Raw genomic sequence first — 14279 nt, 5'->3', positions numbered from 1 at the left:
ATTCATCTCTATTAGTACAACACAACAATATCATCAAGCGTTTAAAATTGCCAAATCATCTTCCAATGTTCTTCCATATACACGTTGTTACACGATTTAGTTCAGTAATTACTGGTTTCCATCGCCAGAATCACGGAGACGATACAACCATTACACAAAGTAGTGGAATACAAAACTTAAGGACAACAACGTTGTCCCGGCGGCCGATCGTGATGCAATCAATGGTTTAAAAAAGATATTAATAATGAGCAAACACAAACATATAGACGGCCCATGACTACTACGTGGTTACACAAATTGACACGAAGTACATCAAACTACATCATGTACGATATAGCCAACCTATAAATGAGAAATCCGTATAACCAACGTAAATTTGACTGTATATGGTGGCAGTTTTGCCTAACTCTTATTTTAGGAACTCTAATTTTAAGTGCACAGCTCTTGCACGGTCGCATTCATTGCAATGTATGGAATTTTTTTTTGTTCAATTTTTTCCCGCCAGTGTGGTCAATTAGCGATGAAACAAAATCGCCCAATTTTTCATTCAAAGCAGTTGAAGAATCTACGTTTGCCTCATTTAGTTTCGAAATGTAGCTAGTCAATTTGCACCTATCGATGTTATATGTTCGACTAACGGACCGCACCGTTTTCTTCTCAATCGTCATCTCTTTAATGGTATTATAGTCACTATGGTATTAATATCGATCGCTGGCTTACTAGATTCACTTGTATACTTATGACACGGCATGATGACTACCTACAATTAAAACATGAAAAAATCACGAAAACTACTAAATTCACCATGAAATTGCATAAAACATCCAAATTATACATGAATTTTGCGAAATACGCATGTGTTACATCCGGAGGATTTCACGATTTCCCTTTTCGCATCCATTATATAAATTATGCTAAACAAGCTAAGGGATTGTCTGTAAAATTTACAACACTTATATCCGGAACTCCACGATTTCTCTTTTATAAATAACATTATCACCCGGCTATTATAAGAAAAAAAAATCAAACATTATTCTCGGAATATATATATAATGGCCACATATTACATCCGGAGCAATAAATAGACGCAAAAAAAAAGAGAAATCGTGCGACTGCAAAATTATAAGCAACGATGCTTATTTAATAATTCATATGGACGAACAAAGCCTGGACTCGAAAGAGAAAAAATCTAAACGCTATTAAAGTCTGGCAACAATCAGAGATAAGATTGAGTCGCGACGCCGGACGGAAACTATAAAACTATAAAATCAAAATTTACAACCCGGCTTTGTTTGTTCGAACCTACGTTTCATCACGAACGGAAAGATGATTCATATGGAAAGCGAGTCCCAAATAAACGGACGCGGCGATATAAAAAATCGGGACCGAACGTTCCAAGAAGAGGAACCGAAGATAACGAATCCCTTAAGCGATTGGGTGATGCAACTGCTCGCCCCTCTTAGAGTTAAGAAAAATCGGGAGAAGATGGAAAATTAGCCAACGAGAGATCATACGAGAATATGATTGGTAGTGAGCGTTGGTGAACTACCCAACGAATAAGCTCAAAATTTCAACAACAAGGAATCTCCAAGGAAAGGGAAAAAGCTCAAAAAGCTTCACCCAATCAAATCCTCATCTCACCCACCAAACTAATCTCACGCCCTTTTCCTAAGCCCTATAAAATACGCAGCTTCGAACGCCTCGAGATTCATTTTTCATTCAAAAAATTCAAAGTTCAAGTTCGCACTCACATCCACGCGTTGCAAGTGTTGAAGCTGTGCGCGTTATTTTCAAAATCGTTTTAAACTTAGAATCTGTGCTTAAGAATCACATACATTAAAACTCCGAGCAGCCCACCGTTGAAGCATCCCCAGAGCGGACAGCCTGCGCTGCGTCAAGCACCTTTCAACCCGCAGATTTCCATAGTTCTTCCCTTTCTCTTCTTGTCTAACTAATAAGTAAGTTTTTTCTTTTTTTCTCTTTTTCGGTTTTACTTCAATTTTCCATTCAACTCGCCAGGAATCAATCGCTAATGAGCCGTTCATGTCCCAGCTCCTTGTTCCCAATATTATTATTTTTATTTCGGATTAATACAGCAATTCTCATTTTAGACAATTCCCGACTTTCCCTCTAAATATTTCTTAAATCTCTATGTAAATGAAATGTTCTACTTCCATTCTTAAATCTTAGGTTTTGATTTGATTTAATAGTTAAAACATGAATCTCAACGCATAATTACAATTCCCGTAACCGAAATCAATCAATTTCATCTTCTCCTACACAAATGTAATAGAATTAAGTTTTTCATTTTTTTAATTTATACTATAAATCCTAGCGATAATACATAATACTAATTTCTTCAATAACCTTTAATTAATTTCTTGTTTTGTTAACTTTTATAATTATGTATCGATATTAAACAATGTATATAACTTTTAAACTTCTGAATAATCATTACCTAATCGTTTTGTATTTTAATTAAACTAACCGATTACGTACTGCTGTCTTAATTAACAATGATTACCTTGTTATATTGTTTTCTTTTTTCTATTAAATAACAATAACCGATAATGTATTCATTTGCTAATTCTTTTTGAATCTTTATGTATGTAAAATTCAAGTATCAGAATATATGTTAAATTTTAGTTAAAAAGAAGCTCCAATGTAAAATTTTATTTCATCAAACCCATCTCGTACTCACACACTAACCTCCCGACACGAAAAGATTACACTCGGTCCGATCCCGAGTTATAGAGATTGAATTCTCTGACTCAAATTAGGACCAACGATCGCACGATTTTGAAAAGGCGTTAAAGCGTGTCATTACACGTTGACGCATAATTTCGGAATCTTCAAAAGTGCGTTCGGCTCGTGCCGCACGTCCCACTAGTGCGGTCACGAGAATAAAAGAGTTTTTGTTGCATCCTTCCTGCCTTCCTTTCCTTAAGGCTGGATGTAACACATGAAAGATGCCAACTAAAGTTTACAAAATAGTAAAAATGTAGTAGCTCACAACTCCACAAAAGTGATGGCTCACAATTCCCCAAATGCTACATTAGCAAAATAGCCGCATAGTAATTAACACATCGAATGTTCATGCAAAATTTTGTGCATCGAAACGGTAGTTCACTAGGAATAATTTTGTAATATATTTATTTTCGCAATTAGCGCGAAAAAATAAGTAAGATCACAAATACAAATGATCAAAAAAACTTTTTGAAGAAAATTAAAAATCAAAATCTGGAGAGACACTTAGATAGTGTGTTGACGAGTGCTAGTTAAAAAGTAAGATCGCATGGAGAGAAACATTTTACCGTAGTTGGAATATGTTAAAATTTCAAATGTGGCCGACTTTGAGTGCTGGCTCACAACTCTCCATGGCTCATAACTCTCCAAACTTCCCTATATATATAATAAAAATATTATTATTTACTGCATAATAAAAATCCTATTGTTTATTATTTGCAATCGTGCTTCTTATTCTGTCACCTGAACGATGGAGCCATTCTTGGATGGCAACTTCTAGCTTTGCAGATGTTCATCACCGAATCTGAAATACATATAATTAAAGTTACAAAGCTGTATTCCGAAATTAAATGTAATCGGTACTGAAAACATTGTTTAATCTCTATCAGAATTCTAATGTTAAAACGAGATGAAATAATATTGTCAGTACTGGAAAGTTAGTTTTGAAATATATCCCACACTAGAACTGAACATGTGCTTTTGGAGGCTTTGACGAACAGATGTTGGCGCTTTCTTTATCACACTTTTTAAAAATAAGAAGTTTGAGAATATGTTAGGTATATGTATTAGTTGGATATTTACCCGAATCAAAAACAGTAAATATTTTAAAAACAACTTCAATTTTAAACATAATCTTCTTAATTCATGCAGTTAACAAAATTGTATTTGCTAAAATTATCCACAAGCTGTAAAAGTCTTTTGTATACTTTGATATATAAATGTTAAAATTACGATATTCAAAGATGAAGCAATATTTTTAATTAAAGTATATTTTATGAAAAAAACTCGTTTGAACTTAGGCATTCTACATTTGTAGCATTTTACAATTAGCTTTTAATTAACAGTTTAAAAAAAAATAATAAAATATATATTTTTGCAAATTGAACAAGAATGCCTTCTACGGTCGCAGCTAGATCTTCGTGCTTGTATTGTTTGTGTGATTTTATATACTTTCCTTAAGTTCAATAAACTGCGTGCCGAATTAATTTTCAGTCATAACACAATTCTAAATTGAACAAGATTAAGTAATATTACGTATTATTATTAAATATTAACACTTTTCTCCCCTGAAAAAAATTGTAAAGAAATTATTGCGAAAAATATCACCTCAGCCAAGGTTCGAACCTGGGACCTCACGAATATCCGGTACGGGTGTCTTAGCCAACTCGACCATTGAGACTGTGATGATATATTTTTGCATTATCGCAATAATATATGCACAAAAAGTCGAAGATTCTACTGACCTAAGCAGTTGCGTTTGCTGTGATCGTTGCTGCAATTGCTGCTGCTTTATTTTGCGCTTAATATAAAAACAGAACGGAATGAGACACTTGATCTTTTGGCAATGTTTTGCGTGATAACAACACAACGCAATTAGTTGTTTGCATATAGGACAATCACCATTCTCTTGCCTCTTTCTCTTGCAATTCTTCATATGTATTACCACTCGCTTCATCTTCTGACAACTTGGTAGGCGACAGTTGGCATCTATGCAATGGCAGGCATGCATCAATGATTGAATACACTTTTGTATTGATAACTTCTTGGCTTCCTACATTGCAAAAACATAAAAAATATGAGCGCATTAAAAGGATTTATTGCAATTACAAAACTTTAAATTTTTGCCGCTACACACCCAATTAATTATCTTCATCTTCTCTTCGACTTTTCTCACTTTCATCAATCGCTCGCCTGAGGATTGCAATTCCGCGGCATCTTTTGATGTTATATTTGGCATAATAGATATTGACGGTATTATATTCTGACTTGTACTAGGACAAAGATTGTTGACGTTAAAGCTATCGATCAAGTGGCTGCAATTTTGATGACAGCTCAAACAAGGTTGACGACGTATTGAGAGATCCAAAGGAGATTCTAGTGGCTGATACTGGTTGCTCTACAGAAAAAAATACTTGATTAAATTTTATCGTACGAAACTAGTAAAAATATTTTAGTTATTTTTGCCGAATTTATGATACACTTTAGAAAAATAAAAAAAAGAATTTCTTTTTTATCGTTTAAATATTGCATCTAGTTTTGAGGTGGTTTTGACTACATGTATATCTCTGAACTGCTAACAGCAGCGATTATAAGAATTCAACATATATCTATAAAGTACATACTAGCCCAATGAGCAGACAATATCTTTTAAAGTTTCTTTTAATGTTTATTCTTCATTAGTTTGACAGTGTACAGCTTCGTTGTAAAAATGATGTTTATTTAATATTAATTAAATATTTATATAACATTTATTATTTGTTTGAGAGAATGATTCAAAGGAAATATGTATTTAATATTAATATTATGTTTATTATGGTTGATCAACTTTTTTGGTCATCTAGAATTCACACGGCAGAAAAGTTAAGGTCTGTGGGACTACTATTGTGTGTGAATGAAACTATTTTGTGAGTAATCTTATGCAAAAGAAACTGGACAAAATATATTCAAATAGGTCCGTTCGCGTATGTTACTCTGGGTGTGGAGCTCACTATCAATGCTGTAAACGCAAACGCTATTGATACTGTTCGCGTAGCCAATAGCGCGATAGCTATAGCAAGCTCCATGAACACCTATTAGCGCAGCGTTAGCGTTTCTTAACCTTTTTATTTTCTGAGAGGGAAAGATAAAAATAATAATAGAGCAAGAACGAAGAAATTTAATTTTAACCGGAATAGCGTTAATAGTGAGGGAGTTAGATTCTTCATCATCTGAAAGTGATGATGAAGCCTATACACCAATAATTAAACGTAGAAAGGTGTCTAGGATTCAAAATTACGTAGAGAAAATATTTCAAAAAAAATAAATAAAAAATATTATTATTATTATTATTATTTCACAAAAATATTCAAAATTTCTTCCTTGCTGTAGTAATCTGTAAATCACGGTCACAAACGTTCACGTGCGTTCACGAAGCTCGCAAACGCCGCAAACGCTAACGCTACTGCTACACTATCTCGGAAGGAATAGCGTTTGCAGCGCGAAGTTATGACGTCACGCACTACCATTAGTGACGTCATAACAGCGTTGATAGTAGCTGCGCGAACAGATTGTAGCGTTGAATAGCGCTAGTAGCGTCTCCCCGAACGCACCCTCTGTCTAAAGTTAAAATACTATAGTGCCGTGAAAAAGAGGACCTCTGCGTAGGGTCCAAAATATATTATGAAACACATCAATTTTATACATCTTGAGTTTATCAAAAATACCTCATAATCGCCTTATTACGTAAGCATACTTTTTAATAGAAATGGCAGTACGTAACATAATTTTTTTTTGAAAGTATGACTATTTAGGTTTAAACATGCCGTAATGTAAAGTCTTTAAAAGTTTTTGTTGCAAAGATATGATTTTTATAACAAAAGTGAATTTTTAAAAGACACCCAAAAATATTTTATATTCTCCTTGTTATATAATTATACCTTTTAAAAGAAATAACAATACCATAATTTTTTTTTAATGTATGTCTTTTTAGCTTTAAAACGTCATATTTGAAAATCATTAAAGGTTTTGCGGAGATATGATTTAAAAAAAAAAGTGGATTTTTTAATAATTTTCAATTTTTGCTTAATGGTTTTTCTTTTATAACTCAACAATAAATCATTTTTTGCCAATGCCAATTATGCAGTCACATTTCTAAGATTCTAAACTTTTATGTGAAAATAAATAATTTTTTAGAAGAAAAAAGAACTCCCGACTGTTGCCAAAAGTTCGTTTAATAATAAGAATAAAAAAAATTCAAGAATAAAAATTAAAAGTTAAAAACTTAAACAAATTAAATAAAGAAATAATAGAAACCAAAAATTAAACAAAAAACAATACTTAAAAAAAAGAACTTAAACATATTAAACAAAATTGAAACAAATTGAAAAAAACAAAGATAAAAACTATAAATCCCCTCCGAAGGAGACCACACAACATCGGCGGAGACCCGGCATTGCGCGGTTGTGACGTCACGACTAGATAAAGGCGGCCGCTGATAGGCCGCGTAGCTACGCGCCAAGATATCGCGCACCCTGTGGGAGGGGTTGCGCCCATCGATCGCGCATCGAGCGCAATCCTGACTTTTACGTGCGACCCGGCGATCTGCGTGCGTGTTCGTTAGAAGCGAGCGAAAGATATCGGTTTGCATTACCGGCGTACCAGATATCGGAGGGTGTGCCCGGCCTGGACAAGATGAGCCCGGACATGAGAAACCGCCAAGGATCTACAAGACCGAGAAGGAGGCTGGTCGTCGTCAAGGTGACCCTTCTAAGCGTTGTGTAAAGCCACGAGCCCCGGGCCGACACGCTCGTGTTCTGAGATAGAGACATTGGTGTTAGTGTGCGAGTGCGTCAGCCGCGTGGCGATTGAATGCATTCTTTTTGGGTAATTATCGGGCAATCCACCTCAAGCACGAGACGCTGTCGCATCACCCAGCTGTCGGCTGCTGCATTTTTCGTTATTGGTCTCGCTATGGAAACTCGCAGACGATCGATTTCCCGGAAAGCCGCAAAGCCCTCGCGCACGTGCGCGAGTGCCGCGGTCGTGATCGCACGGCCGCCAGGTATATCGGTGCGTCGTTGGATAGTGTTACGTTTATTAACGTTTTTGATCATTTTGGTTTTCAATGACTGCGTTGTCATTGGCGCGTACATTTTTTGCGTTTATTGTGAATTAGAGGAAACTCATTAGCATAGGTCTGGCTATCATGTTCTCGCCGCACCATTCACAACGCGCGCGATTGTTTGTCGTGTGCCGCGCGCGATCCGCTTCCAGAGTATCCGCTTTTGCATAACCGTTGTGTAAAGGACTTTAAGTTGACTTTTGCGTCCATTCTACTTTTTTGTTCACTCCTATATTGTGTAATTCTTTTTCTCTATCATTTTGGTGTGTCCGTTTTGTTCTCTTTTTGTTGTACATTTCTTCTATTATTCACTACAATATATGTTACTTTTGCTTGTTACATCGGCCTACATCGGCCACTTTGCTTGATTTCTCGCCTATCCGTCTCCTTCTGTAAGAGAGCTGCTTCGCCCCTGTCTCCGCTATCCCGCCCCTCTACCGGTTAGAGGAGCTAGCTGGCCGCGTGCGAGCAACGATTTCGTGTTTTTGCCTGATAATCTATCGCGTGGTATGAATTAGTGTCTAGCGTTAGAGATTAGATCCGGTGACGCGACCGGTATAATCGCGTCTGGCACCCAACTTCGTGATTTAGCGCAAACTTAGATATCGGTGCTTTCGTCGCTCTCACGCGCGTTTCGCATGTTATTTGTTGCCCTTGTTTGATCGCATTTTTCGCCGTAGCTCTCCGGCGTAAGAAAAATACGTGACACACACACACACACACACACACACACGCACACACACATATTTCTAATTAATTACTCTGGATCAGTTTCAGTAGCAATTTTAGTTTTATCCTTTTTGTATATCAAAGTTTTTACATACGTTTATAACTTTTTTTCTCCCGATGTTTATTTTAAGATGTTTATTTTGAAATAGAATTGTTGCAGCATGAAATACCTTCTGTGTTTGATCAAATTAACTGAAGTATATGTACTCGAAATAGATAATCTTAATCAGATAATCTTATAGGAAGTAAAAATGTACTTTATTCAGAAATGACTTATCTAATTGATATCAAATTGACCGTTGATCAATCGATACAGAGAGGTAGATTTTTTTAGCATCAACAGAATCCCAATAAAAAATTATAATGGAATTTCGATTCGATATTGATTCAGACTGATATCGTTTTGATGTTGAAAGTAACAAAACACGTGATATTATTTAAAATTCGTTCTCGCGTCTTGTATTCTCGCGGCGCGCACGAAACGTACTCTTTGGTGAGAAAGAAAACTCGAAATATCTTCTTTAACCACGCGACACACGCTTAAACTCCAAATAGTATGACGTTTACTTACCACGCCCAAAGTTCGATGTCGATTTCAAGGATTGATTCCAAACGAGAAAGACCGTCGATTCTACCCGTTTTAATGGTGTATGCCACGCCGTTTTCTACCCCCGGCACTTGACTCGATTTTGATTGTCTTGCCGAGATTTGCACTTCTTCAGAATTTGATTTTTGATTGATCGTCGACTGTCTTAACGCTCAAGCTCGCTGTACTACTTTAACTGATGCATTCGAGTAAATTGTTCAGCACGAAATGACGCCTCTTTACCTGTGCGTTACACAGCGCTCCCCATGTACCCCACCTTTGTTGCTTCAATAACCAATGAGCGAGTCCCTTCTCTTCCGCATCTTGGTAGTGAGAGTAGACATGAGGCTTGTTTTCTATTCCTGCACTAGACTGCACTGGAACGTTCCTTCTTGCTTTCGCTAACTTTGAAACATCTATCTATTTCATTTTAAGAGTACACTTATTTAGAGAGTTCAGGAACAGGAAACAAACGGATGGTGTGTTCAGTTTGCAAGCGTCTTTCTCTAATGGCTCTGGCAGACCAGCGCGATTTACGACACGCGACGCGCGATTATCCAATAGGCGTACGTCTTTTCAAAAAATTGTAAACGCCTATTGGATAATCGCACGTCGCGTGTCGCAAATCGCGCTGGTCTGCCAGAGCCATAATTCTTTGCTCTCTTGCTTATTTTTTGACCATAAAGCTGAATGCACAATGAAAAACACAGGCAATAAGAATAGGGAACAGGAAATAGGAATAAGAAATTATTCCCATCGATTCACAATGACGACGATAGTGACAAAAACTGTCCAATCAGAAGTCAGCGCGTTAAATTCTCTAACCTATCTGTGTACATACAATAATCAATAAGATCATACTGTTTTATTAATAAAAATTGAAAATTTTCATTAATATTCTCAATTAAACATAAAATACGATATAGCAATTCAAAAAGTATTAATTTAGTACTTATTAAGTATCTATTTTTTATTCCTTAAATTACATTCTTTGTAATAATATTGGGAACTAGTTAAAAAGTTAAAAACTTTTAACTTAACTTTTAATAATTTTAATTTTTATCTTGAACAAGTTATTTTTGAAGCATAAACTTTAATTTATTAACTTTTTTCTAAGTTAAAAATTTATTAAAAATTGATGTAAAAGAAAAAAGTTATAAAAGAAAAAATATGCTTTTACATAAAAATCAATATTTTTTTGTTATTTTATATATTAATTTCATAAAATATTAAATTTGTTTGATGTTCCATATTATAATTGAATAATCTAACTTTAAAAATTTACAATGCATGTAACATGCATATACCTCCTAGATGGCACCAAAAAGTCCTAAGAGGTTCACATTTAGCTCAGCTAAAAAAAGCAACGAGTTTCTTTTAATCTTCATAAAATGAAGAATTTATTTTGTGTTCCCAAGTACAACAGGGAATATCAGTAAAAAAGAGTTCATATAACAATATATAAAAAATTCAGCAATGTATTCCAAAAGAAATCATTTTATAATCATAATAAATTAAATTGAGAATCATATATAATAGTTGAGCTTTTAAAAAACTCATTGAGGACTTATTGAGAACACTTTTTGTGCTATTTGCAGAAAATAAAATACTAGAAATTATTTAAATTCTTATCTTTATTTTTAATTTATAAAATTATATAACGTATTAAAGTTATATAACAGTTATATAAAGTAAACAGTATGATATAAAGTAAACAGTATAAACAGTACAGATAGCATAACAGTATATAATATAAACAGTATACTCGTATGTGTAATATAAAGTATGCGTGTGTGCGTGCATGCGTGCATGTGTGTGTGTGTGTGTTGTGTGCCTGTGTGTGTGGGGCACGCGCGCGCATCTATATCTTAAAATATTATTTTTCTTTTTGTTTTACACGATCACTGGCATATTGTAGCCAAATCTTTATTATTTGTCCAATATTGTTCATTGTGTTGGAAGTATTGCAGTGATTGTTTCTGAAAGAATGTATACTTATTGTATATACAATATTATAAACATAATACTTTAAAATATTTTATAATTGAAACATGCAAATAAGTCGTGTACTATATAGAAAGAATCAAATTTGGCTGGGATTAAATGTATTATTTGATACAAAATTATATTGATGATATCTTTGCGTGTATCTAATACTAGCTTAAAAAAGCAAAAAAACCAAAACTAAACAAGAGATGAAGTAGAAGATTTATATGTTTAATAAAAGTGAAAAATAAATATAACTTTGAATTTATTATATATTCTTAGTTCTATCGGTGGAAAGTGTAAAAAATGAAAGAGATAGTATGGTCAGGATCGATAAAATGTAGAAAAAATGTGTGAAAAATAAATTTTTCTCACATTTCATCAATCTTAACCATATGTATTATCAACTGTACAAAAAATGAAATATCGATTTAGCTCTGCATAAAACGATATATTTAGTCTATGTACCTATCTATTTTTAGTATTGTATAGTAAATTATTATTAATATTTAGTATTATATAATGCTTTACATTTTATTAGTAATAATCTTATTAGTTTATGACTATGACAGAAGTATATCAAAAGTATCATTGATATAAATAAAGTAGGAGAGATAATTATTATATTATATTATGTTCATTATATAATGTACTGTTACGTGTACTTGTAAGAAAGAAAAAATATGTAAGTGTATTCGATTTGCTGATTTCTTTCGGAATCTATTGTTTGTTCTATTTAGCTTCAAAAAAGTCAATAAACTGCAAAAAATGACACTAAAAAGAATAAATCGTTAACTCAAAGTCGGGTCGAATTAACTAATCAAATACGGTGTTGTTTCTTTTTCTTTTCTCGGAAATGCTATTTTAAATAACATAATAATTATGATTTGCGCACTAACTATTGAAACTTTTTTATTTCTAAAGATTTAAAGGACTGCTAAAGATATACTATACGCACCGATAATTACTGTGCATAATTTGAAGTCTTTAAACTTTATTGTATTTTGTTGTCCCAACCACGACAGTTGTAATGCAATAGCGTTTTTCATTGAGAAAACTAGTGCGCACTGAATGTGCACTTACTGCAGGTAATTGGGCGTTTCCGTTGGCACCGTCATCGCGCGAACCGAAACGTCCAATTGCCAGCGGCGAGTGCACACTCAGTACGCACTAGTTTTCCCAATGAAAAACGCTACAAGTCTATCGGAAATTAGCCACCGCATTACATTTCGAGTAAACTGCCCCGAATTCTTTCCCTCAATTCTCAGAATTTGTCGAATGTAGAGAAATAAACAAAAAATCACTATTATTATTACTATTATCTAATAAATGTTTTCATAATTGTACATATGTAACTTTTTATTTAACTCACTAAGTCTCTTTGAATTTGATCTGCACCGGTCAAAACAGCATTGAAATTTCTCAATTGTTCTATCAATGGAAAATCAGAAAAAGTTGATTCTTTAACTGCCTTAGTCTGATTTGCAAAAATATTATTTTTATTAACTTGACTGGGTTGAATAACATTATTAGAGCTATGTAAATAATGTAAATGAGCTGCTACATTAAGCATATCACTATCACTTTGGTTAGCGATTTTCCTAAAAATTTGCCTATTAGATAAATCCTCAACTTTTTTTCGAGTTGGCTGAGACATAATTATATTCTAAAACATGATTGTGTTAATGAAGCAACACATATATTAATATACCAAAAATTTACAAAATTCGCAAAAATTTCAATACTTTTTACACAATCCTATAACAAAATTACATTTAATAAAATTACCAAAAAGTATAATGTATTAATAATTAAATATAATAAGAAAACGTGTATATGTACATATATATTTTTTTTACCTTTTTATTGTGACGTGTATTTCTCTATAATTATAATATAACCTCAAAACAAAATAGCACAGTCGACCGCACATGTAAGTGATCTTAGGAAATAGTCAGGAGGGACGGTCTGGTAAGGAAACATACTCAATGAGCCTCGGTTAACAATATTGAACAATACTTTTATTAATGCAATCCATGCGATCCGTTCACGTGGCCGTTCGATGGTTCGAGAACAATGTATGCTTCCTCTGAGAGGCGCACGCACTTCTTCCTTACGCATTGCACGAGCCAATTGGCTTAGATTACGTCATGCGCGAGCTGCGCAAGGTAGAGTTATGTTACTCAGAATTATTTAAGAGTTCTTAAAGAGTTCAGCTTTCTTTAACCATTTTGATGTAAGAAAAATGAACTAAATACTATGATATGTTTGAAAAAGTTTATAAGTAACACTTTTCAATGAAGCTTTTTTGAACATTAATTTGCTGGACTACTGTACCATCTGGGAGCTGTTAACTTTAAAAAAAATACACAAAATAAAAAGTACTCACTGTCAGATAATTTTAAGCTCATAAATATAATATTGGATCACTCTCGGTGATGTTGCAATTAAGATCCTTGTCTGTCCGCTTGTTTCTTTAAAAGAATACAAATTTCACTTCAACTATTTTCTATAGCCTCAGTAACCTCTAAAAAGCTCGTTTGAAAAACTACACATCAAATCGTGATTGGTCAGGTATAGACAACAGAGAACAGAAATCCAACGCGTCAAAAATTCTATTCTTATTCCCTGTTCTCTGTTCCTATGTTTTCCATTGTGCATTGATACACGGTTTCTCATAGGTTGAAATTTGTTGCCTATGCTATTCCCTATTCCTATTGCCTGTGCTTTTCATTGTGCATTCAGCTTAAAGGTTAAAAAATTGTTGTAGTGAAATTTGTGCTTTTCTAGAAGAAATAAGCGGACAAGACAAAGTTGCAGCATCATCAAAAGTGATCCGATATTATATTTATGAGTATAAAGTCACCTGATAGTAAAGTGCTTTTTATTTTGTGTATTTTTTCTTATCAAAATAAACAGATATACGCAAATTATATGCATTGCGCAAAAAGTGTTTTAAAATTGTAATGATTGTACAAATTATACTTATATAGATACAATAAAGATTACAAGATCTGCCAAATGTGGATCATAAATTTGTGAAAGTTTCTGACGAAGCTTAATAGTCTTTACAGCTTACATAAAATATTTTCTGACTATTAAAACTATATAAAATTTTGTATTTAATATTTT

The 14279-nt window shown here is 33.7% G+C and overlaps 1 protein-coding gene across 9 annotated transcripts; it reads right to left on the bottom strand.

Moving 5' to 3' along the window:
• Window positions 1-2867: 2867 nt before the first annotated feature.
• On the bottom strand, window positions 2868-9648 carry LOC105203988 (histone acetyltransferase p300). 9 transcript variants are annotated; one of them, XR_005576289.1, is made up of 6 exons: window positions 9147-9648; window positions 4883-5143; window positions 4648-4798; window positions 4491-4546; window positions 4354-4425; window positions 2868-3550 (listed from the first exon to the last, which is right to left on the bottom strand). XR_005576289.1 is itself a non-coding variant. In XM_039457276.1 (5 exons), the coding sequence occupies exons 2-4, from the start codon at window positions 4982-4984 to the stop codon at window positions 3523-3525; spliced, it is 438 nt and encodes a 145-aa protein (XP_039313210.1). In that variant the 5' UTR covers window positions 4985-5143; window positions 9147-9648; the 3' UTR covers window positions 2868-3402; window positions 3490-3522. The 9 variants fall into 9 exon arrangements, 3 of the variants coding, with proteins under 3 accessions (XP_039313210.1, XP_039313208.1, XP_039313209.1); XR_005576290.1 differs by adding an exon at window positions 7384-7538 and having other exon boundaries at window positions 4354-4798; XR_005576288.1 differs by having other exon boundaries at window positions 2868-3402; window positions 3490-3550; window positions 4354-4798.
• Between the last annotated feature and the right edge of the window lie 4631 nt (window positions 9649-14279).

This window comes from Solenopsis invicta, chromosome 14, assembly GCF_016802725.1.
Source record: "Solenopsis invicta isolate M01_SB chromosome 14, UNIL_Sinv_3.0, whole genome shotgun sequence".
NCBI lineage: Eukaryota > Metazoa > Arthropoda > Insecta > Hymenoptera > Formicidae > Solenopsis > Solenopsis invicta.
This window is presented reverse-complemented; position numbering and strand designations above follow the sequence as displayed.

Coding starts and splice junctions, on each gene's coding strand:
- LOC105203988 (XM_039457274.1), bottom strand. CDS start 4,984: ATGCCAAATATAACATCAAAAGATGCCGCGGAATTGCAATCCTCAGGC. Junction 4,799..4,882: donor AGATGAAGATAATTAATTGG/GTGTGTAGCGGC, acceptor TTTGCAATGTAG/GAAGCCAAGAAGTTATCAAT.